The sequence below is a fragment of the Prionailurus viverrinus genome, unplaced genomic scaffold, assembly GCF_022837055.1.
Source record: "Prionailurus viverrinus isolate Anna unplaced genomic scaffold, UM_Priviv_1.0 scaffold_35, whole genome shotgun sequence".
NCBI classification, from domain to species: Eukaryota; Metazoa; Chordata; class Mammalia; order Carnivora; family Felidae; genus Prionailurus; species Prionailurus viverrinus.
The window spans coordinates 6,270,286-6,292,634 of NW_025927605.1; the positions used below are offsets into that span (position 1 = coordinate 6,270,286).

Here is a 22,349-nt window from a genome sequence, read left to right on the forward strand (position 1 = left end):
GGGCTGTCCTTTGTCCTCATTTGGCTCTCCTGCCCCTGCCAGACCTGGGATCAAGTTCACTGAACAGGGAAATAACATACTTTATTGAGGCAAAGGCCGAGCTGGCCACCCAAAACAAGGCTGAGGGGAGCAAAGGGATTGCACTGGGGTCCTGTGCCCACCCCGGCCCCGTGGTGCTCAGGCATACACCCGGCTCTCCCTTTCCACAAAGGCCTGGAAGAGGCTGCCCAGCTCCTGTGGGGGTGGCACCTGCTCCCCGGCCAGCAGCCGCCGCGCAGCCTCCAGGCCCTCCTGCTCCAGATCCCGCTGCTTCTGCCGGAGCTGCTGCCCCCGATCCTGCCCAGGAAAGGTAGAGATGGGTCCCAGGGACAGGCTTCCCTCTGGACGGAGGGGAGACGCCTGCCATCTGCCACAAGCAGGAGGAAGGACAGGGCACCCGGTCTTCTCCTGGGCAGCTGGCTTTGAAGGCAAAGACTCTGCTCCCCCCATCTCTGGAGTCTCTCCTCCCCTCCCAGATCCCCTCATATTTCCAGAATCCCGACCGGGGGCGGGAGAAGTGAGTCATGGCCCCAGAGTAGCCCCTATTCCCCGAGGGTTACCTGCTCACTCTCTATCAGCCCCAGGGCCACCTGGTGCCGGAGGTAGAGGGTGTGCCGGCGATCCACCTGAGTCTGGAATCGGGGCTGAGTCCGAACAGGGTCCCGTGCTCCAAAAGTGGGGGACAGCACCTGGGGGGCCTGGGCCGCCCCCGCCCCGAAGATGAAAGGTTTGAACACTGACCTAACGGGACAGAGATGGAGGGAGCAAAGGTTATCACGTCCCCCCGATCTTCCCCCGCCTGGCACCCTCTCCCCCGCCTTCCCCGCCCCCATTCCTCTCACCTGGATGGGTCTGGAGTAGCGGTGAGGAAGTGGACGCAGGGCTGTGTGGGATCCCGGGGCAGGATGGACACCATGCTGGCCGTGGTGCGAAAGCCTCCAGAGTCCATACAGATGCCGCTCTCCTTGTTCCTGAGGATGCCCATCATCACCTCTGCCGTGATGCCCCCTGCGAAGGAGGACAGGCTGAGGGGCCCTCCGGGCAGAAGGGGGACCTCTGGCCTTGGATCAAAGCTGTGGGAGAGGAGAGAGGCTGGCACCACTGTGGCCCTCCTGGCCCCACCCACCGCCGTCCACGCACTGACCTTGTTGCTGCTGCAGAAGCTGTTGCCCGGCCCGGAAGCGGGCTTTGGCAGCCTCCATGCGCACAGGCTGCTGGGTCAGGGAGAAGACCTGAGCGAAGTCAAAAGTGCTCTGCCCATCCCACCAGCCCTGGGCCAGGGCATGGGTCCGAAGGTCTGCGTGCTCGGCCGAGATGTCCGTGCCTACGCTCAACTGGTTGGAGATGTTACGGGCCCCTTCTGTGGAGAAGTAGGGGGGAGGGGGGGGGCTCATTTGTCATTAAGCACCTACTCTGTGCCAGGTGCTAAGCAGATGATGGTGAAGAGAACGGACCTGCCCCCGTGGAGGGGGAGACAGACAAAATGATCACAGAAATAAATGTGAGCTTGCAACCGTGGTGCACGTGATGAAAAGGCACCTGCTTGCGTATAAGGGGGAAACCTGACCACCAGGGAGTCCAGGAAGGCTCCCCAGAGGAGGCGGCCAGCTAAAGTACAAGAGGATTTAAGCAGGTAAAGTGGGGAGAGAAGTTCCCCACTGGGCTCACTTCCCACCTTCCTTGGGTGTGCCTGCCAGTGAGAAGTTTGCACGTGGATCCGCCCTGCCCTTCACCCATGGTTTTCCCACCCCCTCCCGAGGCTGGCAAAAGGGGACAGCTCTGGGAGGCGAGCCCCGGCGCTGGGCTCTCACCCTGGATCCTCTGTGCCGCCCACAGCCTCCCTGCCGTCTCTAGCACCCACGCCTCAGTCCGGTCAGCCAGCAGGAATGTGTTGTGGTAGCAGAACAGTGTGGGGTCCTCCCGGCAGCTGCCCCCTTGCCCGTAGCGCGCCAGCAAGTCTGTGATCACACGCAAGGCCTCCAGGGCAGAGCTGCTCCGTTCCAAAGCCAGCCTGGCACGAAGGGAGGCACGGAAGGGGAACGCAGCGTCAGTGGCTGGTGACGGAAGCTCCAATGGACGGAAGGCGCCCAGAGAGGCCCAAGTCACACAAAAAACTCTGCCTGAGTTGGCTGTATTAAAGCGCAGTTAGGCGGGTGTTTTTCAAGTTCTTCTCTGAGGGTCCCAGGGAGAGGCCTCAAACGTGGTTTCAGAGAAAGAAGGGGCCCGAGCTCCCCAGCCTCTCTTCAACCAGAGCTGCTCTGCTTTTACTGGTTTTGTAAATCGGGACTCCATATGAGATTTCAGTTGGGAGGGGAAAAAAAAAAAAAAAAAAAAAGTACTTCTATTTAAAAAAGAAATTTGAAACCACTGCCCTATTTCTGGGCCAGGAGAGGCCCAGAAGTGGCCACATCCGCGAGCTCCTTACCAGACTGTGGCGATGGGGCCAGGAGAGAGGAGGAGCAGGGGTGGCCTCTCTGGTGACGGCAAGGGGGACAAAAAGGAGGAGGCCCTGGTGAATCTAGCTGAGGGGAGGGGAGGATGGCCTGGGTCTGTCCTCGGCTCTCAGCCTTTCAGTGTGTAGAGGTGAGGGAAGGCAGGGTCCGCACCTGAGTAGGTCCATGCCTAGTAGGGCTTCCCCCTCTCCAACTGGCTCCTTGGTCCACACTGCCTCATTGCCAATGCAGACACCATGCTCATTGGCGCCCATCTCAGCCCCCCACAGCCAAGAAGGGCGGCTCAGGATTACAGCGTGAGTCCTTGACACCTGTTCCACCTCAATGTAGGTGCACTGCAGGTAAGGGAGGAGAGAGGGAGTCCGTTCAGAAAGGGTTTTATCATTCCCATTGTACAGATGAGGAAACCGAGGTGGACAGCAGCTAACTAACAGGCCAGGTCCAGGTTGGTAGACTGGAAGGTCACGCTCTTCCCACCACATCCGGGGACTTGCCAGGTGCGAGGCGCAGAGGAGGAGGGTCTTAGAAGAATGCCTAGATCGACCACACCTCCCGCCGCCTCCATAAGGCCTAACCCACCTGGAGCCGGCTGCCAGGGGCATGAGTGCCTGCCGGCACAAACACCACCTCCTGCACCTCGTCCCGCGGTCGGTCGGAATTCTTGGCAAAGATCACAGCTGGGATGGCCGAGGCCGGGGGCACGGAAACAAAGCAATCGCAGGAACACGGGGTGTCAGAGCTCCACGAAGCCATCTGGGGAGAGGTGGAGGTGCATGTGTCCCCCTCACGCCGCCTCTCCACCATCCTGGCCAGAGCTCAGCCCTAGGGAGCCCCCCCTTCCCAACACGTGTAAACAGACACTCAGGGAAGACACTGCTGTTGGGTTCTGGACACACTCGATGCGCGGCGTGCACAGCCCAGGCTCCAGGCTTGGGAGGCAGCAGGCGGGCGCACACCGCAAGCTCCCAGGGCCCTGCCCAACGGGGAGCCCGACCCACCATTGCCGTCGCGGGACCACCTCCCTCGCCACCCCACCCCACTCCCTCGCCCCTTTTCTGTCCACATTCTCGCCTCCCCAATACCGTTTGCCCCTCACCCTGTCTCCCTCCAAGATCCCCGGCTTAGTCCCGGGCGCCACCGCCTCCGGTTCGGGTCATTGGGCGGAGGCTCACAGGTGACCTGGAAGGCTTTGGCCCGGGGGGCGGAGCCGGAACCAAGCGCCTGCAGTTCCTTAGTTTTCCACCAGGGTGCGCGCCAATACTACTTCTTGGAGCGCAGCAGCGTGGGAGACCTTGCCCGTCCGCCTGCCCTTCCTAGCTCGGACGGCTCACGAGCACTTCCAGCCGAGACACCATGGGGAGGGGTGTCTGCAGGTGGAAAGGAACCCACGTAAAAAGAGAGGAAAGAAAAACTGGCCAGATTTGTTAGAGAGCGCGGATTGCTGGGGCATCGGGAGGAAAAACCTCAGCTCGCAGCGTCCGTGTTTCAATTACAAAGGTGCAACCTAGCCCTACCTCCCCCCCCAGGGCATAAGATCTGAAAGATTGTTACAGGGAAGGAGGTCTAGGGATAACTTAAGTTAATGCATTAAAAAAAGGTGTTTTTGGGGCGCCTGGGTGGCTTGGTCGGTTAAGCGGCCGACTTCGGCTCAGGTCATGATCTCACGGTCCGTGAGTTCAAGCCCCATGTCGGGCTCTGTGCTGACAGCTCAGCGCCTGGAGCCTGTTTCGGATTCTGTGTCTCCCTCTCTCTCTGCCCCTCCCCTGTTCATGCTCTGTCTGTCTCTCTCTCAAAAATAAATAAATGTTAAAAAAAGGTGTTTTTTTACATTTATTTATTTTTGAGAGACAGAGCATAAATGGGGGAGGGGCAGAGAGAGAAGGAGACACAGAATCCGAAGCAGGTTCCAGACTCTTGAGTTGTCAGCACAGTGCCCGATTCGGGGCTCGAGCCCACAAATAGCGAGATCGTGACCTGAGCGGAAGTCCGATGCTCAACCCAGCCACCTAGGCGCCTGTAATGCATTTTTTAAATGCACGTATGCTCAAAACCCATCTGACTCCCCAAAGGTAGATTCTGGCCCACAGTGCTCAAACTCATAGGAAAATAGCTTTGAAAGGAAATTTGGAAATTTCTAGTCCAAAGATTGTGTGCCTTTATATATAGTGAAACTGAAACAACAAAGGAGAAGTCTTGGCCAAGGGGGCACATACCGGTGTGGGGATTTGGACTCTGATCCCAAATGTTCTGCTTTCCAGGTCATTTTCCTCTATAACGCATCTCCATTACCAGCATTTAAGCAAACGCATCTCACCCCTTTTTGCTCTGTGAAGCCCTCCAGAAATGGGGACAGGAGAGATACTGCAGATTATCTACTTCTCCCACATCCATCCTGCCAAACAGTCAGGGTTGCTGTTCAGAGCCCTGGCCACAGCATCCCAGCCTGTGGTCTCTCCTGGGATGGGAATGAAGGCACAGAGGCCATGGCTTCCCCAGGAGGCCGACTGTGGGCAGGTGTACCAGATAAGGGTGCTGGGGGAGCTGAAATCTAAGATACTTCCTAATTGCCTGTAGGTATCTGAGGCTGATTCTGAAGAGGAAGCTGTCCCCAAGGAGGTGGGCTTCATTTTCAGAAGGGAGACTGCCACTTGTAAGATGAATTGACCTAGAAGCTGGGCTGGAGGCAGGGAAGAGCATCGCCTGGAACTCTAAACACTGGCATCTTGTCTTGCATCTGCTATGGAGCTGCAGTGGCTGTCTGGGCAGGTCACTTTATCTTTGAGGGCCTCAGTTTCCCCAGTGGCAAAATGATGGCATTGAACTAGATCAGTGGTTCTCAGCCATGGTTTGGGGAGGGAGGGGAGACATTCGTTTTCAGCCACGTGACTCCCACAGCACAACATAATACTTTCATACTCCACTACTCAGTGTTCCACAGACTGCCCGCATCAACATCACCTGAAAGCTTGTTAAAAATGCAGAATCTTGGGCCCCACCTCAAACCTACTGAATCTGAAGCAGGTTAACAACACCCCCAGTGCAGGGGCGCCTGGGTGGCTCAGTTGGTTAAGTGTCTGACCTCCACTTAGGTCATGACCTCAAGGTTTGTGCGTTCGAGACCTGCGTCAAGCTCTGCATTGGGATCCTCTCTCCCTCTCTCTCTACGACCCTCCCCTGCTTGCATTCTCTAAATAAATAAATACTTTTTTTTTAAGTTATTTTTTAAAAAAACCACCCCTAGTGTCAAGTTTGAGAAGCGCTGCTCTAATATGTCCCTAAGGGCATAACTTGGTGGGGTGCTGGAAAATGAATCAGGGTGTCTTGAAAAACTCCATGGGTGACTCTAATATGCCCTCTACCAGGCGGAAACAGCCTATTTGGATCCTGAGACTCTTTTCAAACCTGCACGGCTAACATGCTGAGCAGTCGGGCTCACCAGAATTAATGGAAAGTGAAGGCGTCTTCAGGTGCGCTGTCAGGGAGGGGTTGTGAGCTTGCCCTTGGACGTCATTCCAGAAGCAAACATCAAGGCTGCGTGCTGACGAACATGAGCACCCGAAGCAGCCTGCCGCAAAGCCAGCTCCACTCCTGCACGTCCCCTGCTTCCCGCGGTGGGGCAGTGTGTGTCCGCGGGACCACAGCGCAGCCCCAGGCTGCAGTTCCCAGGCAGCCTGCGGCTCGGTCACTTTCCCATTCCTGATTTCACTCGAACACCCTAGAAGGCCTGTACTCCCACCTCCCAAGACAGCAGATGGCCACTCAGAGAGGTTGCCCAAAGGGTCAGCCCACATGGTCTGACTTCCCTAATTCCCTCCCGGCCCCTCCAGGATCATCCCTGTTGGGGGCACCAGATCTGAGGCATCAATGGTGGCCTTGGGCTCCCTCAGGGGGGCCAGGCCAGCCAAGCAGCATTGCTGCCGATCGGAGCCAGTGAGCAAACATCAGAGCCCCACCAAAGGCCCCCGCTAAGAATGCGGGTCAGCAGGAGGAGCTGCGAGGGGAGGAGGGGTGGCCCTGGCCCTGCCCAGACAGGCCCAGCCGGCCCCACAGCTGCCCTGCTGTCCCTGGGGGCAGCGATGGGCTAAAGGAGGAGAGGACTCACCAGGCTCCTGGGGTCTAACTTCCCCCCGCCCCCAACCTCTTGGAAGACAAAAGAAGCACCCCAAGGAGTGGGGCGGATGGGCATGAGGTCACCATCACTGGAACTTTGTGTGCCCGCCCCTCTTCCCAGGCTTCCGAATCCAGGAGCAAGAGAAAATAAACAGTTGCTCCCCCCAAAATGAGTCTGCTTCCAGCTCCACCCCCTAAATCATTCTGATACCCCGCCCCCCTCATATCCCAAAGTGGCCTTAAACTTTGTGACTCCGGATTCTCCCAAACAAGTGATGAGAGGAGCCGATCTGGGTACCAGATTTGGCTCCAGGAAATTGGGCTAGGGGTGGAATGGGGGAAACCGGAATCCCACTAGGGAAGATAATAATTTTGGCCAAAATGTAGGATGGGAAGGTAAAACTACCCAGTAATCTGGCCTGGCCCTTTGGAGTCCCAAATCGATCCTGTCAACCTTCCTAGCTTTGGGGCTCTGGAGTCATAAGGTGTTTGTTTCTCATTGCACGTGAACTAGGCACCAGCTGCAATACCAGAAATTGGGCAGCCCGGGGAAAGTGTATACAGATGGGCATTTCTGCATATCCAAGGATGCCCGATGGGTCCAGTGAGGGTGCGTTTGTGCACACTGTGGTTGTGTAACTGTGGCGGGCCCTCTAGCTGAGAGTTGCAGTAGGATCCTTCCCTCATACTTTCCAGCTGGGCGGGAGCCCATCAGATATCTTGGCTGCCTTTCATCGCCTTGTCCCTGATAGGGATCATCCTGGGTGAAGAAATCGCTGTCAGTCACCCCCGCCTCACTGACAGCCAGAGGGACTGATCACACCCCCACGGGGGCGGGGTGACGGGGCCCCAGAGGCTGGTTCTCCCTGGGAAGGCAGGGAACCAGCATTCTTGGCAGAGGAGGGGAAAGAGGGAGCTTATATGTGGAGGAAGGAAATATCTACACCCTTCTTATCCCCCAGGGAGGGACAGTCAGCCCAGCTATCAACCCGGAGGGAGCTCCTCCTTCCTTCGGCATTAGCCACCTCCAGGGAAGGATCTGACCCTTCTTCCATCGGCTCAGCTCTGCCCCAAACAAAGGGAGGTGAGGCTGCGCAGGGCTGCAGGATCAAAGGGAAGTGTCCACCCCACCCAGCAGCCGGCCTCGTCCTCACTGCTAAGGGACACTGAGTCAAAAAGGAAACCAGAGCTGGAAGACAAATGAAGCAATGATGTGGTTGATGACTTTATTATGGCATAAAAAACACAGGCTGTTTCTTCCTCCTCCTCCCCCCGCCCCCAAAGTGGGTTCACAGCAGTTAAAAGAAAAAAAAAATCCTACATTTCTCCTCTAGGGGGCTGCCTAGAAGGGGGGCAGACAGCCAAGCAACCTAGATCTATGAAGGAGGGGAGCAGAAGAAAACCTATCCGAAGCCCGCACCGGCACCCTTGGAGCTCAAGGCCTCCGTAGGGGGAACATCGGTGTCCCCCTACAACCTCGAACAGCCATTCAGGAGTTCCCCATAGGATGGTCACTGGGGAAGACTGTCCTGGTGGCACCAGGAGGGGGTGGCTGGTTTCGATGGGTGGAGGAGAAAGGCATCCCACACCCACAGTGCCCTCCCTCTCTCCCCCTCTCTCCACCTGCCCAGGCAGCCTGCAGGCGCTCCCAGATCTCTCCTGCCCCCAACCCTCTCAGCAAGGAAAGGGACCTCTGGTTGGGGTAGCAAGAGGTAGGGAAAAGAGGGAGCAAAAAGAAAGAACATTACTTCTTAAACTACCCCAGGCCCATGAGCCTCTCAGGGAGAGTCACCCTGTCCCTTTTAAGAAGGGCTCCCTTTTTTACACAAACACATATTCCTACCCAGACCCCAGACCCACTTCCCAGTTAGCTCCCAGTCCTGGGGACTGGGCTCCAGCATCCCTAAGGGAGGAAGAGACGCTGTGGGCCTATGTCCTAGGACCTTGGACGGGGTGAACAAGGTGGGATCTCTCTAGCTGGAGACCCCAGGCTCAGTAGAGAAACACACACACACACGTACAAACAACATGCACACACACGTGCCCTAATATTAAATAAAATACCTTTTGCTTATAACTTAAAAATCAATACACAACTAATCCTCGCATAGGGGTCCGGGTAGAGAAAGAGGGGCAAGGGGGAAGGGGAAGTCAGGGGGAATGTTATGGCCTCTACCTCTAGCCTGGGAAAGCCCGCTAGTTCCAGATCCTTCCCCCATCAGCTTCCTTCCCTTTGCCTGACTCTGGCTCTGCCCCTGCTAGGCTTTCCCCTCCCCAGTCCCCACTCCAGGATCACAATCAGGATGTATTTCTAGCTTCTAAAGAAGGGGACAGGAACAGCTTCCTGGATATCACCTCAGAAGACAGACCCCTTCCACTAGGAGAACACCTCCTTCATATGCAAAGGGAGTCCCCCTGCCCAGAGTCAAAATGGGGAGAAAGGGGCCTTCTAACACACACTCTATAGGAGGGGCCAGTCTTGCAGGCAGCAGAGAAAGGAAAGGGCAGAGCAAAGAAAGAGCTGGGGCTTAGTGAGCAGGTGGGCAGGGGTCGAATCCTCCCCGCTCCAAGTGGGGACCACTGTAGGTCCCTGTGCTGGGACACCCCACCTAACTCCCTGGTCAACCAAGTAACCCTCTTCCTCTCGTCCCTAAGGGAGAAGCAAATGATGGGTGACCTGGGATGAGGGACCTACATCAATTCTAGGGTGGGGGCTTCTGGCTGTTTTGAAAACCTACATCAGGTAACAGATGGGGAATGTGGACTATACTGAACTTTATTTTTCATAAAAAACCATGAGTTAAGGACTGAATCCGAGTTAGAGGGAAGGGGTTAGCTCCTTCCACTGCCCCGCCAAATCCCTTTCTCTCCTTTTAGAAGGGGACTTTTTTTTTTTTTTTTTTTTTTTTTTTGCCCTCCCCCTTCCCAATCTAGCTCTCCCCTCAACCCCACAGCTCTGGCTGCACGGCTGTCCCGGATTCTGGCCGCTTCCTCTCTTCCTTCATGGCCCCATCAGAGTGGGTTTGGAAGGGTTAACCGGGAGGCACATCAAAGGAGTTATTTCTACAGCAACAACCCTCCCAACCAGATAGAGACCGCTCCCTAAGGGGGACCCCTGCCTCTCCTACCCCACCTCAGCTCTCCCTCGGGAAACCATAGGGACAGAAGCACTAAAAGCGGGATGAAAGGGACCCGGGCCGCAGGGCGGGTCCGGAGGCGCTTTTATGTCCCGGTTCCCAGGCGCTAAGGACGTGTCCAGACAACTACCCTCAGCGCCCGGGGCGGCCCCACTCCTCTCTGCTCCAGGGACGCGCCGTCTCTTCCAGCAGGTCCCCTCCACCCTCCAGGCGCGGTAGGGGTACCCCACCCCAACCCCCGAGCCTGGGGACAGGAGCGAAATAAGGGATGAAGGGGGGGGGGGGGGGACAGAGGGGCATGCGCAGCTCCCCCAGCCTAGCCAAACACTTTTCGTCCGGTCCCGAGACCAAAACACCCCTACCTAGCGCCCCGTCTCCCCGACCCGGCACCACTTTTCCTGCCCCTCAATAAATAACCACCTTCTCCTCTTCCTCAAGTCGCCCCCAAAGGCATCAGGCCAGGAGGAAAGCTCTTCGGATGCCCCCAGGGGAGACCAATGGGGGGGGGGGGCGGTACCGGAGGAGCTCAGTTGGAGGGAGCCGCGCCGCCCTCGGCCTCCCGCTTGCCTTTGCCCCCGGCGGGCTCCACCGCTCCGCTGGCCTTGCCCTCGCCCGCGGCCGCCCCGGCAGCCTCCTCCTTGGCGCCCTCGTGGGTTTTCATGTGTTTGGCCAGGTGGTCGCTGCGCATGAAGACGCGGCTGCAGACGGCACAGGGGAACTTCTTGGTGCCCGTGTGGGTCTGGAGGTGGCGCTGCAGCTCGTCGGAGCGCGTGAAGCGCTTGCCGCAGAAGAGCCAGTTGCACACGAAGGGACGGTCGCCGCTGTGCCAGCGCAGGTGCGCCTTCAGGTGCGACGTCTTGGCGTAGGCTTTCCCGCAGCCCGGGATGTGGCAGTTGTGCAAATGCTTCTTCTTGCCCCCGTCGGGCCCGCACGGAGCCCCCAGTCGCTCCGCCTCCAGGCAATTGGGGCAGCGGCACACGGTCTGGCCTGAGCTGCGGGGCACTGACCGCCGGGAGCCTTTGGGCCGGGCTGCTCCGTCCAGACTGGAATCCAGCCCCTGGGACTCCGGGGCGGCCGCTTCCAAGGCCTTGGCCCCGTCGGGAGGCCCCAGGAGGTGCTGCCCTCCGGCGGCTGGGAGGAGGTGGTGCGGGTGCGGGTGGGGAGGCGGTGCGCAAAGCTGGTGGTCTCCGACGTAGCCCCCCAAGCCAGCCTGAAGCGCCCCGGGGTGGCCAGGCGAGGTGAGCGCGCCCTGAGTGTGGGGGAGGTCCATCCAGCTGGTGCCCGGATGAAGGTCCCACCAGGAGCCATCCTCAGTGCCTGGGTGAGTTGGCCGGAACCACGATTCGTAATGGTGGGACATGTCCGGCTGCAGGAGCTTGGAAAAGGGTCCCGGGGCCAAGGGACTGTCGCTTTCCAGGTCCTCGCAGGTTACCCGAGAGGAGGCCCCCGGCAGCTCATAGCCCTGTGAGAAGTCCACCTCAGGGCCCAGCGGGAGGCTCTGCAGCTCCCCAGGCTGCAGCGGGGAGGGGTAGTCCCCGGCCTCCGGGCTCGTGTGGCCCTGGTATGTTTGGAGAGGCTGCAGGTCGAGGCGCGGCGGGGAGGCGTGAGGCGCGTCCGTGTGCTGGCTGCCCAGAGAGCCGCAGACAGCGGTTAGCATTGCCGGGATCCGGGGTGGGGTGGGGAACAGGGATGGTCAGGGGCACCTCAGGTAGGACCTAAAGGAGGCAAAGAGGAGGTGAAGTGAGCAAAGTAACCAAGTCACTTTCAGTCCTAACCCAGACGGCCTCCCCGCAAAGTGCTCCTCTCCCGACTGGGACTGGCCGCTGCAAAAGAGGAGCACACCTCCGAGTGGGGACTAACGACCAGTGAACAGAATTTGGGAGTGCTAGGAAGGGTTGAGGGTGTGAGGTTCTCAGCCAAGGCGGGGGAGTCTACCTTCTCCTAGCTGATCCCTCCTATGGGGCCCAGCTCATCCTGACAGTTGGGCTGGTCCCAGGCTGGCAGGTCAGATACACCTACAGTTCCATGCTAAAACCATCCCCACCCTATCTGCCCAGACCAGCGCAAAGGGCAGTGTGGCGTTTACCTTCTGCAGCCCTGCTTCCAGCCCAAATGGAGGCTCTACACCCATCTCGGCTTCCCTAGTTTAACTCAGGACACAGATGAGGAGAGGGAGGTGGTCTGTTTCTGAAACTCAAAGCTTGAGGTGACCTGATTTTCCAAAGCTCAAAGCAGGTTCTGAGATACTGGGGAAAGAGACCTCGTTCCGCCCCTGAGGCATGTTCAATGAGGAAGAGCATTTCACTGTTCTCTACCATTGCCCTCCGCTCTCTGTCCAGATGGCTCCACCAAACCCACTTCCATTCCTGGCCCCCACCCCTCTCCCTCAGGCAGGAATTCACCTCCCTGGGGTGCAGGTTCAGTGTTGATTCCCAGGGGACCTCTCCCCACCAGAGAAAGTTAAGCTTCCTCTCCTGTCCTGACCCACACAGCCACACAGCTGGCTGTCTGGCTGTTACCCGTGCCCTCCTCCAATCTGGGGGAGACCCAGATGTGAAGCTGGGAGGGGTCAGCTTCCCCAGAGAAGGGGTCAACAAGAGAAGAGCTTACTAGCAAGCTCTGAAAGGTAAAACTGTCACCCCCTTACGGGATGCAGAGTCGAAGTGGGGACAGCGGAGGGCAACAAGGAAAGCCAGAATCACAGACACTGAGAAGAATTACCCCAAGAGACTATATAAGGGGGTGCATTCTAGGCTTCGATCGTTCTTAGGTGTTCTGCAGACAGTTCTAATATACAGACAAACTGAGAATCACTGCTTCAGGCCAACCCTCTTATTTAAAAAAAAAAAAAAGAGGAAACTGAGGCAGCATTTGGAGAAATGACTTGAACAGACATTCATTTATTTGTTCAATCAACAAATGCATACTCTATGTACCTCTGTGAACCAGGTCTCCGGACTCCTGGTCTGTTACCCTTTCCCTACACCGTTGGGAACCAAAAGATACCCACCCCTCTCTTTCTTAACCACATATCTGTGACTTGAAAGTCCTTTTTCTCTCACCACCTCTCTAAAGCCTGGGAGCCCTGGTGCCTCAGGTGTCCGGGCTTGTGTGCCTGGCCTTCTCTGATGGTGGGGGAGGAGGTGCAGTGGTTTAGGGCAGGGACTTCTTCCCACAGCAGGGTTCAGCTGACCCTACCACCTTTGGCCTCTGGGACCAAAGAGGTGTCCCTGGTAGTTTTGGAGAGGGAGGGAGAGGGGGACTGGGGCGCCTACTCAGGCTCCCGCTGCCTTACCACAAAAAAGGAACAAGGGTGAAGTAGCAGGGATGGAGCCTCAGGCCCAGGCGGGGCAGCCCAGAAGGGGCTGGGCGGGAGCAAAGAGGCCTGGGACCCTAATAGCTTTTGGCGTCTGGGAACTGCCCCAGGGACCGGGGGGCGGGGAAGCTAACGACCCAGGCTCCAGAGTGGCCTCTCCCGACACAGGGCCAGGGAGTCCGGTCCTGGGATGCCACGGCCTGCCTGCAAAGTTTCGGGAAGGGAGACAGCAGGGCGCGCACTCCTGGCTTCCCGCTCCCCAACGCAGGAAGCCGGGTAGAGACACCCTTCTTCCCCCTTCCGCCGCCTCCCTCTCCCGATCACCGGCGCTCAGGTGGTCAGGACTTCCGTACTCCCAGTCCTCAAGGTTCCAGTCCTCCGGTTGTCCCAGTCGCTCCAGTTTCCCCGGTCTCCAGCCTCCTCGGTCCCTCGTCTCGCCCTTCCGCCCAGGTTTCACTCGGCCTGGGCTCCACGCCCCTCGGATTCTTTAGGACCACCTCCCCCAAGGCCACGGGAGGCTGTGGCGAGTGCGCGGCGCGTCTTTCCGAGAGGAGCCCGGGATCGCGCACCCCTGGCCGCCCAGACCCTGGCTCCTACCTGGAGGCTGCGCTCGGGCTCCGGGCACGGCTGGCTGGCGCGCTACCCACGGGCGCTCATGGGCCCCGCGCGCCGGCGGGCTCTCCGGAGGCGAGGGGCAGGAGCCGAGGACGAGCGGGGCCGCGACCGGACCCGGCGGCGGGCGGCGGGCAGCGGGAGGCGGAGGAGGGGCGGAGGGCCAGCGGGAGGGCGGAGGGCGGGCGGGAGCCAGGGAGCGAGCGAGCGAGCGAGCGAGGCCAGCTCCGCCCGTGACTCACCCGCGCTCTCTGCCTTCATCCTCTGCCCTGCGCTCCTTTTTCCCCGAGTCCGCGGCCCCGCCCACCTCACCTGCCGCCGCCTTTAACCCTTGCGGGCTCGGCCGGACGGGAGGCCCGGCGAGGCCCGGCCGGCGGAGAGGGGGCGGGCTCGCTAACTAGGTCGCCTCCCGCCCCTCCCTCGCTCCTCCCTCGCCCCTCCAGTCCTCAGGAGGGGGTCCTGGGCGGAGCGTTCCCCAGGTTCCGAGACACGCCCCTCGGGTGGAAAACTGCCCCGGAGCCGGCTCCGGGTGGCGGGGGAAGCAGGACGCGGACCCTGGGGGCCTGGAGGAGGGGCCGGGTTCTCTGCGTGAAAAGGAGACTCCTTTGGGGCGCCGCTTGCTTCCAGGGCGCTCGATCCACCCGCCCGGCCCGGCAGCGCGGTCCGGGTACTGAGAGGAAAAGGAAACAGGACTGAGCGCCAAGGCTGTGTCCGGTCTACCTCGGGCCTAGGCCGTGAGAACTCTGGGCTGTGGCCCTCCTCCACCATTCTCTCCGCCGCTCCTCTCCACCACCACCACCCTCCCCGGACATTTTCGCCCTGCCTTTCTGGCTTCCCCCCCTCTCCGGCCACTCGCCTTTTTGGGGTGGACTCCTCTTCTCCTCTGCCCTGCTCCCCTGCTCCCCAACTTGCCCGGGTCTGCCTTCCCCTATTCGTCTCCCAGACCCCCTCAGTCCCCACTCCCCATCTCCCCTTGGGCAGCAACCCCAGCACCTCCTAAGACCACCTCTCAAGTACGCGACCCCCTCCGTCCGGGAGCTGCTCAGCCTACATACGCCCTGCCACCCTTGCCCCCCCCCGCGCACCCAGCCCTGAAAGCTGGGGCAGGCTCCTGAATGGACCTGGGAAGGGACACTTCTGGAAAGATTTGAGCGACCCCTTGCCACGATTCTCACCTGTCTAAACCCAAGTTTGGAGAAGGGTCTGGGATTCCTTTGAGGAAAAAAATGCACATACACAGGGCAACATTCTGGCAAAATTTCAGGGCGTTCACGGCGCCCACCGAAAAACTCTCAAGGTCCCAGTTGATCGAGATACGGAACGCCCGGTGGTTAGAGGAGTTCCTCCCTCTTCCTCGCCGGGCTGGCCTGTGCGCCCGCCCGGATAGTCCGATGCTCCCTTCCCGATTGGTGATTGGTGCCTCCTCTACCCGCCGCCTTGACCTCCCGAAGCGACTCCTTTCTTGCACCGGAATTCTGATCAATTTCCTTATATATATATATATATATATATTTTTTTTTTTTCTTCGTTGCGCCGTTTGGCTTTCCCTACGCGTTTTGCCATCGGCCTTTTAAATTTCGTTTTTTGTCTTTACAGTCGTATTAGGCACAGCAGCACCAAAGTTTAGGCTGATTCAATCTCACCTCTGCAGCCGCGATTCCGCCACTATTGCTTTACTAGACTCGAATTTCCGTTTGGGACACGCTCGAAGTGCCACTATAAAACGGCTAAACTGAATCCACAAGCCACTTGAAAATCAGTCTTTGTGTGCTCCCCGCCCCCTCCCCAAACACACACGTTCTTAGATTCAGAGTCAAGGTCTGATTCGTTCTGTCCATCTCCCTCTTTTCTAAGACTCAATTCCCTCATCTGAGCAACCCGAGTTCAAGTTGGCAGACTTTCCTGGGGCTTAAAGGAATTGATGTACCTAAAACACGTAGCCCCTGGGTCCCCTGGTAAGGTCACAGAAAAGGGAAGATGTGGTTGTAATTATTAAATAAGTAGGTTCCCAGCAAATGTTCGTTGGGTTAAGGTATATTCACAAGATCTTTGGACTGGGAGTTGGTGGACCCAAATTGTAGCCCCAGCCCTGTACTTGCTGAGCTGAGCTGGTGGGTTAAGTCACTCTGAGCCTCAGTTTCCTCCTCTGTTAAATGCAGGCAGAGCAGCTGCCCTGCAGAGTAAAAGACAAGCTCCTGGGGAGCCTCGGGGTGTTTCGGGATGTCAGGGATCATACTTTCCAGTCAGTCGAATTTCCTTCTTCCGGACACTCAGACCCCTGTGATGTAGAACTCTCTAGAACTGCTCTGGGTCTTTGTGGCCACTGCAACATCAACAATTCTCTGTCAACACGGTTTTATCTCTTTTCACTCAGCCTGCAAATCTCTGCAATTTGGGTCTGCATCCCAGTTCACAGTCACGTCCAGAAGGGAACCTGTGATTCAGGCTCCTATGTTAAGTCTGATTTTACCCATAGGCATTCTCTGCCTCCACCTCCCTGCAGCCCGCTGGCCTTCTGGCTATTCCTGAAGCTACTGCTCTTAAGGTGCTAACACTCTGCTGAGGGATCTGAGTCCACCCTCCCATTTATTTATAGGCACCAGATTATCTTATCTTCCTGGCTCCTTCCATCATTCCCTGGAAAGCAACAGAGAAAGGGATCCAGCCCCTGGATAGCATACTTCCCACCCCACTTTCACCCCAGGCCCCCTTTAATCTCACCCCACCCTGACTGGCGGCCGCCTAGGGTCCCAGTCCAGTCCTCTCAGAAAAATTCAGCCATCCTGCTTTCTTGCCCTGCCTAGCTGTCTGCCTCTGACTCGGGGTGCTGTCTTTCTTCCAGGTCCCCCTCTACTTGCATTCTTCTGGTTCCAGTCCTTTCCATTTCCCACTGGCCAGACGTTTTCCTACTAAACGGTGCCCATGGTCTGATGTCGATATGACTGCTAACAGAACCACTGCCCGGTACTCTTACATCTTCTCAACATTGAACAATGCTGCTTACTACGTCGTCTCCCACACAGACTGAGATTTGCCCAGGAATCGGGCCATTTCTAGCCTTCTTCGTCATTCCCCCAAAGACGTAAATAGACAGATGTTGCCACAAATGTCCAGTCCTGCTACCCCTCTTCTTACACCTCATTTACGGTCAGCAATCAGCAATCATTTTGTACCTGGAGGAGCCTCACTAGTCCCCGTGGACACCATAGCGGCTGTGTCTTTATTGAGCATATACTATGCTCCAGGTGCTTCCCACAAATATTTCTAATTCTCATGGGCATGCAGCAAAGTCACTATTATTATTATTCCCATTGTGCAAACGAGGAGCCGAGGATCAAAGATGTGAAATGACCTGCCCAAGATTACAGAGCTGTTAAATGAGACAGAGAAGGAAACTGAGTCCAGATCTGTCAGGCTCCAAAGCCATTGTTCTGCCTGCTACTCCATCTGGCCTCGCTAGGGCAGAAGTGATGGCCCAGAGAGTCCGGCTCCCTTAGATGCAGAAGGTGAAGGGGGTGGCATTCTTAAACTGATCTCCCTATCAAAGCCATCCATGATCCCGACTGTAATAGGACAAACGGGTCCCATCTTGGATTACGGGGACAAGTCACAGTTATATCTGGGGTCCTTTCTAAATCTCAGTTGTCCTTCTGTGGAGACTGACCTACGAAAGTATTAAAGCTGGTCTGCCCGTAACAATTGTCCAATGCAAGCCCTTGTTTTACGGGTAGGGAAACTGGACCCCAGAACAGGGAGGCACATAGCTCAAAGTCACACAGAAAGTCAGAAGCAGAGCAGGGACCAAAACCTCCCCATCTCCTAATTCCCGATTGTTCGCTCTTCTCCACTTTCCACTCCCGCCTTCAGGCTGCACTCGGAAACCTGCTAACTAATGATCCTGGACACCAACACGTTCCTCCAATCCTTCCCTCTTCCCACCCTGCTCTCCCATGTTCCTGGGAAACTGGGCAGAGTCCAGAGCTGGGACCAAATGGTTCTCTTTCATTCATCCGTATTCATTCAGCACTTAACTGAGGGCTTACCTAGGGCCAGGCACTATACGGGACACTAAATCTATTACAAATCCAACTCTCACTGGCATCCACATCTGTTTTTAGTCTAAAAGATGAACCCAGCTGAGGATAGTATATCTGTATGCCGGGGGTGGGGGGGTGTACCCATCGTGCCTGCGTGTACCTTTAGGGCTTGAATGTGGGGTGTCTGTCCTGTCTCCATCATAAAGGGAGTTCCCCACAGGACATGTACAGAGGTTTCTCGCTTACTACCTCTGCGGGTCTTCTATCGCGCATGAACTTCCATGTGGTGCGCGTGTGCCTTATATGTCTATTAATATTCGCCCGTCTTTTCTCTCAGAATGAAGCCCTTGGTTATCTATTAACTGGTGAATCCCCGCCCCACTTGGCCCCCAGATCTCAGCTCAGCCAAGTCCACAGACCTCCAAAGAATCCTCTTTGATTCTCCATATAGAGTCCCCCAAGATAAGAGTCCCTCTTATCTCCTCCTTCCTGATTCAGAGAGAATCAAGCCTTCCAGACCCTTCTCCGCGATCCTTTTGGAGTGGAGACTTGATCCTCTTGTCCCCTGAACCGGACAGGGAACAGCCCAGCCCCTCTTACCAGTCCATGGAGCCCAGAGCTGGCAGCGGCAGTGAGGGGCAAGCGGGGGGGTGATGGGAGAACCAGGCTTTTATAAAGGAGGCGACAGCCAGAGCCAGAGGGGGAGGTGAGAGTCTCTGGCAGGGCTGTTGCCAAGTCCTCGGCCCTCTCGGAAGCTTTTAGGATAATCCAGGAAACAGTGGCCCCCCGGCTCTCCTGGGGGGAGTGGTAGGGGGTGAGATCTGAGTCTCCGAGGTCTGCCAGGAAAGGAGGATTTCAGCTGGAAGAGGCAGCTGGGGGTGGGGGACGGGGGAAGAGGACTTCCCTCCCCAGAAGTTGGACGGGCAGTGGGAGAGGGACAAAGTGGTTCTCACAGGATCAGCGGAGAGATCTGGAATGGCTGGAACTCTCCACATTACATCTCCCTCCTTCTGAGGTTTTCTCCATAGATTTGGTGGGAAAGAAGGAAGTGCCACTTTTAAGACTTGAGACGCAACTGCCCCCCCTCCCGCCCCCGCTTCAAGTCAGTCCCTCCCTGCAGAGCTCCCCATCAGGGATGGCTCTTCCAGCGGGTCTCCCCTGCCTCTGCTGGAGCCTCATCCCTCCTCCTCCTCCTTTCCTTCACCCCCTTTTCAGATACTCCCCAACTTGGAACGCTCAGGACCTGATGTAAGCCGCCTTTTGAATCTGGGATCTCTCATTGTGAAATGGGGTGGGAAGACCATCTCCCCGACTTAGGATAGGGTGGGGCAGCTTGGGATGGGCAAGAGGTCACCGAAGACTAGAGGCAGAGCCCAGCCAAGAACTTTTATAGACGGTTCAGGAATCCTGGGACTCCAGGAGAGTGAAGAGGCTGGGAAGGTGGCCTGGAAAGGGAGACGGGGCCTGGAGGTGAATTTAGGTGGTGGCCCCACATCCCCAACGATTTACAGGAATTTAATTTTAGGGTGGTGGTAAGTTTAGGCGTGTTGGCTAACAGGCGCATGTCCTGGAGCAGAGGGGGACAAAGGACCAGGAAGGAGAAAGGAGATCAAACAGAATAAGACCGGTTTCCCCGAGTTCTCTGAAGCTAGGAATTCTGACCCACATTGGAGAGTGGCCTGGAGACTTTTCATGAGATCGCATCCCATGCTCAGCCATAGCCCAGCGCCCTTGGCCCTGAGCACAGGTGCTGCTGTGCACCCCTCTGCACATGCACAGGACCCGGTGACCCAAGGTTGCATGCCACCTCCCCCGGTGAGTTTAGCACAGGGTGAGTCAAGGAGCCTTCATCCTGAACTCTCATCCTGCCCCTCCCCCCGCACTCCCAGAAATCTCTAGACTGGGGATTCCCAGTCCCTTCATTAGCTTTTCCGTAATTATCCTGTAAAGGCCCTGACAGGTCCTTCCTCTCCCCATTTTAGAGATGAGGACACTGAGGCCTTTAAGAGCACTAAAAAGCTCAGCAGAAACCCACCCATCAGGCAGGAGAGAATAGAGTGATGGGGGACTTGGGAGGCAGAACTGCACCCCTTCCTTCAATCCTACGCTAAGTTGGGAAGACAGGGCCAGCACAACTCCCTGGGAGAATCCAGGCGTCAGGACTGTGGCAGGCTCCAGGGAGGGGCTTCCCTGTCCCTCCCCACCTTCCAGCCCAGAAAATCAGAGTGAGGGGGGGAAACAAGCTGGAGAGACCACACAGGTGGAGTAAATAATGTTAATACAGGAGCATTATCACTAGGGCATTTCCTCATGGATAAATGTCTCAAATACCAAAGGATGCCTCCAAATTATAGTTAATTACAGAGTTGATTTGCATAAATTATAAGGTGAGCATACAAATTCTTTCAATCGGTTCCATATGCTTAGGTAGCAGGTCGAGTCCAAAAGATGGGAGAATCTTGGGGTGAGGGCAGTTGGGGGGGGCGAGAAAAAGACTCAGCCCTTGGCCTGGACCTGCTGGCCCACACCCCTTCTCCCAGCCTTTGGATCAGAAAGGGTGTGTGGGGACCCTGACCGTGTTTGCCGAGAGAGGGACTATTAACACGACCCAGGCCCTATTTGGCAGGGGACCCCCTCTCTCCTTCTGTTCACACCTCCAAACTAAGAACAACGCGCTTTCCCACCACCAGTGGGGGGTGGGAGGGAGAGATGAGGTAGGCCAGCGGTGGGCACAAGAGGGCCTAGAGCTCTGTGCTGGGGGGTGGAACTCGGGAGTCGCCTGTGGCCTTCAGAGGGGAGGAGAGGGCTGCTGGAAGGAACTGAAGACCAGCAGGGTAATAGCACATCCAGGCCCCTCTTGTGCTCTCAGCTCCCCCTGGAGCCACCCCCTCCCCCAAGTGCAGTCGTTCCCAGAGCCAACCCTGGATCCCAAGTTTGATGTTGCCGCTGCCTGCACCTTCCAGGTGGCTCCTCAGAGGCTCAGACTCCCAGACTTTTGTCTCCAGCTCCTGGGCCCATTTCCTCTGCCCTCGCCTACCAGCCCCCACCGCCTCCCTCACCCACTTCTAGCTACTAAGACTCCACTTCCTCCTCCAGCTCTCTGATTTGTCCCTCCCTCACTCTGGGCCCCCATCCTCACCGGGAGGCTTGCCTCCTTCTCGTCCTTCTCCATTTTTCCCTCCTTGTCCAGCCTCCTTCCCCCAGATATCCGCCCCCTCCGTGGTCAATGTTGCTTTTCTCATCCACCAACAGCTTTCTGCTGCCCCAGCTGCTCAGCCTCCTGTCCTCAAACTTTCCTACCCTGTGCCACCCCATAATCCCTTGCTGCATGTAGTTCTCTCATTCCCCCCATATACCTGCTCCAAAGACGGAAGCTACTGGATTAGTTTGAGTAGAAAGGAGGAGGCTGAGCTGAGGTCCCCCAGGTGCCATGGGTGCGAGTTTGTTAACCTCCGTCTTCTCATTCTAAAGTCAGCAAGAGAGAGGGGGCAATGGAGAAAGAGCCTAACATGGCTCCTGGTACTCAGTAAGTGCTTAATAAATACCTGTTGAATGCATGCATGCATGCATGCATGCATGCATGAATGAATGAATTGGAAGGTGGGCACTGGTCTGTGAAAATTCTAGGGAAGTACCAACGTGGTGATAGGAATGACTTCTCTACTTCTCGGCTGGGTTATTTTTCAGGCCTCCTGAAAAATGGGCTTTCTTGCCACTTCTTGCCCAATAGCCTAGCTCGTCCTGTAAACCAATAACCGATTAATCATGCTGAGATGCCACTGTAGCTTGGCACTCTCCATCTCCAACACCTCTAGTGGCTCCCCAGTGCTACCTGTGACATTTGAGACCCTCCTATATGGCCTCCGTCACCTTTGCGATCTCCATTTCCATTGGTCCTTGTACAGACCCTCCAGCCCGTCCCAGCACGTCCAGCCACCCAACGCATTCAGCCTTCCTCCTTTTGTTCCAACTATTTTCACCCCGGCTCCCCCATCTCTGCCTCAGGAAGGCATATCAGCCTTCAAGCTGCTGGCTCACAGCCTGCTTTCCCTATGAAGTCTTCTCTTCTTAGCACATCCCTCGCTTGCTCCTCTGAACTTGCCTCGTTCAGTGGCAACTAATTGCCACGTGCCCTGTTTCCATGGAGTTGTTTTTCTTATCTTTCCTACTGGTCAGTAGGCTCCTGGAGGGCAGAGACAGCCTTCTGCATGCCATCCAGCCCTCAGCCTAGCTCCTTTCTTTAAGAAGGGGGTGGCTAAGCATTGGGCTGAGTGGATTAGAAAAATGTGTCCCTGGCACCAAAGCTTCCAGAAGCATCTCAGTTGGGGAGATTAGCAGTGAGGGCGGAAGCCCAGGTCAGGTGAGAAGATACACCAGGGGCCTTGAAACCCAAAGATCCATGAAGAAAGTGAGCCCAGCTTCCCTGCCATTCATCCACTCTACACACACACACACACACACACACACACACACACACTGCCACGCCACCCTCCCCCACCCTAGACCCTGGTTGGGGATGGAGGTAGAAGGACCCAGCAGGATGTCTAGGACATGCAGACCTTGGGTGAGAGCCCAAGGGCTCTGCCTTGTCAGTCTGCTTGGAACAATGAATTGGAGGTTTGGGGGAAAGGGACCCAGGGCAGTG

General features: G+C 57.0%; 2 protein-coding genes across 3 annotated transcripts; both read right to left on the reverse strand.

Moving 5' to 3' along the window:
• Positions 1-55: 55 nt before the first annotated feature.
• SCRN2 (secernin 2) lies at positions 56-3,687 on the reverse strand. Its single transcript, XM_047846091.1, has 8 exons — positions 3,589-3,687; positions 3,072-3,245; positions 2,646-2,827; positions 1,851-2,050; positions 1,184-1,399; positions 882-1,047; positions 600-780; positions 56-336 (listed from the first exon to the last, which is right to left on the reverse strand). The coding sequence occupies exons 2-8, from the start codon at positions 3,243-3,245 to the stop codon at positions 178-180; spliced, it is 1,278 nt and encodes a 425-aa protein (XP_047702047.1). The 5' UTR covers positions 3,589-3,687; the 3' UTR covers positions 56-177.
• A 4,137-nt stretch (positions 3,688-7,824) lies between these two features.
• Positions 7,825-13,892, reverse strand: SP6 (Sp6 transcription factor). 2 transcript variants are annotated; one of them, XM_047845322.1, is made up of 2 exons: positions 13,653-13,892; positions 7,825-11,454 (listed from the first exon to the last, which is right to left on the reverse strand). In XM_047845322.1, the coding sequence occupies exon 2, from the start codon at positions 11,394-11,396 to the stop codon at positions 10,266-10,268; it is 1,131 nt and encodes a 376-aa protein (XP_047701278.1). In that variant the 5' UTR covers positions 11,397-11,454; positions 13,653-13,892; the 3' UTR covers positions 7,825-10,265. The 2 variants fall into 2 exon arrangements, with proteins under 2 accessions (XP_047701278.1, XP_047701281.1); XM_047845325.1 differs by lacking the exon at positions 13,653-13,892 and adding an exon at positions 13,380-13,428.
• Between the last annotated feature and the right edge of the window lie 8,457 nt (positions 13,893-22,349).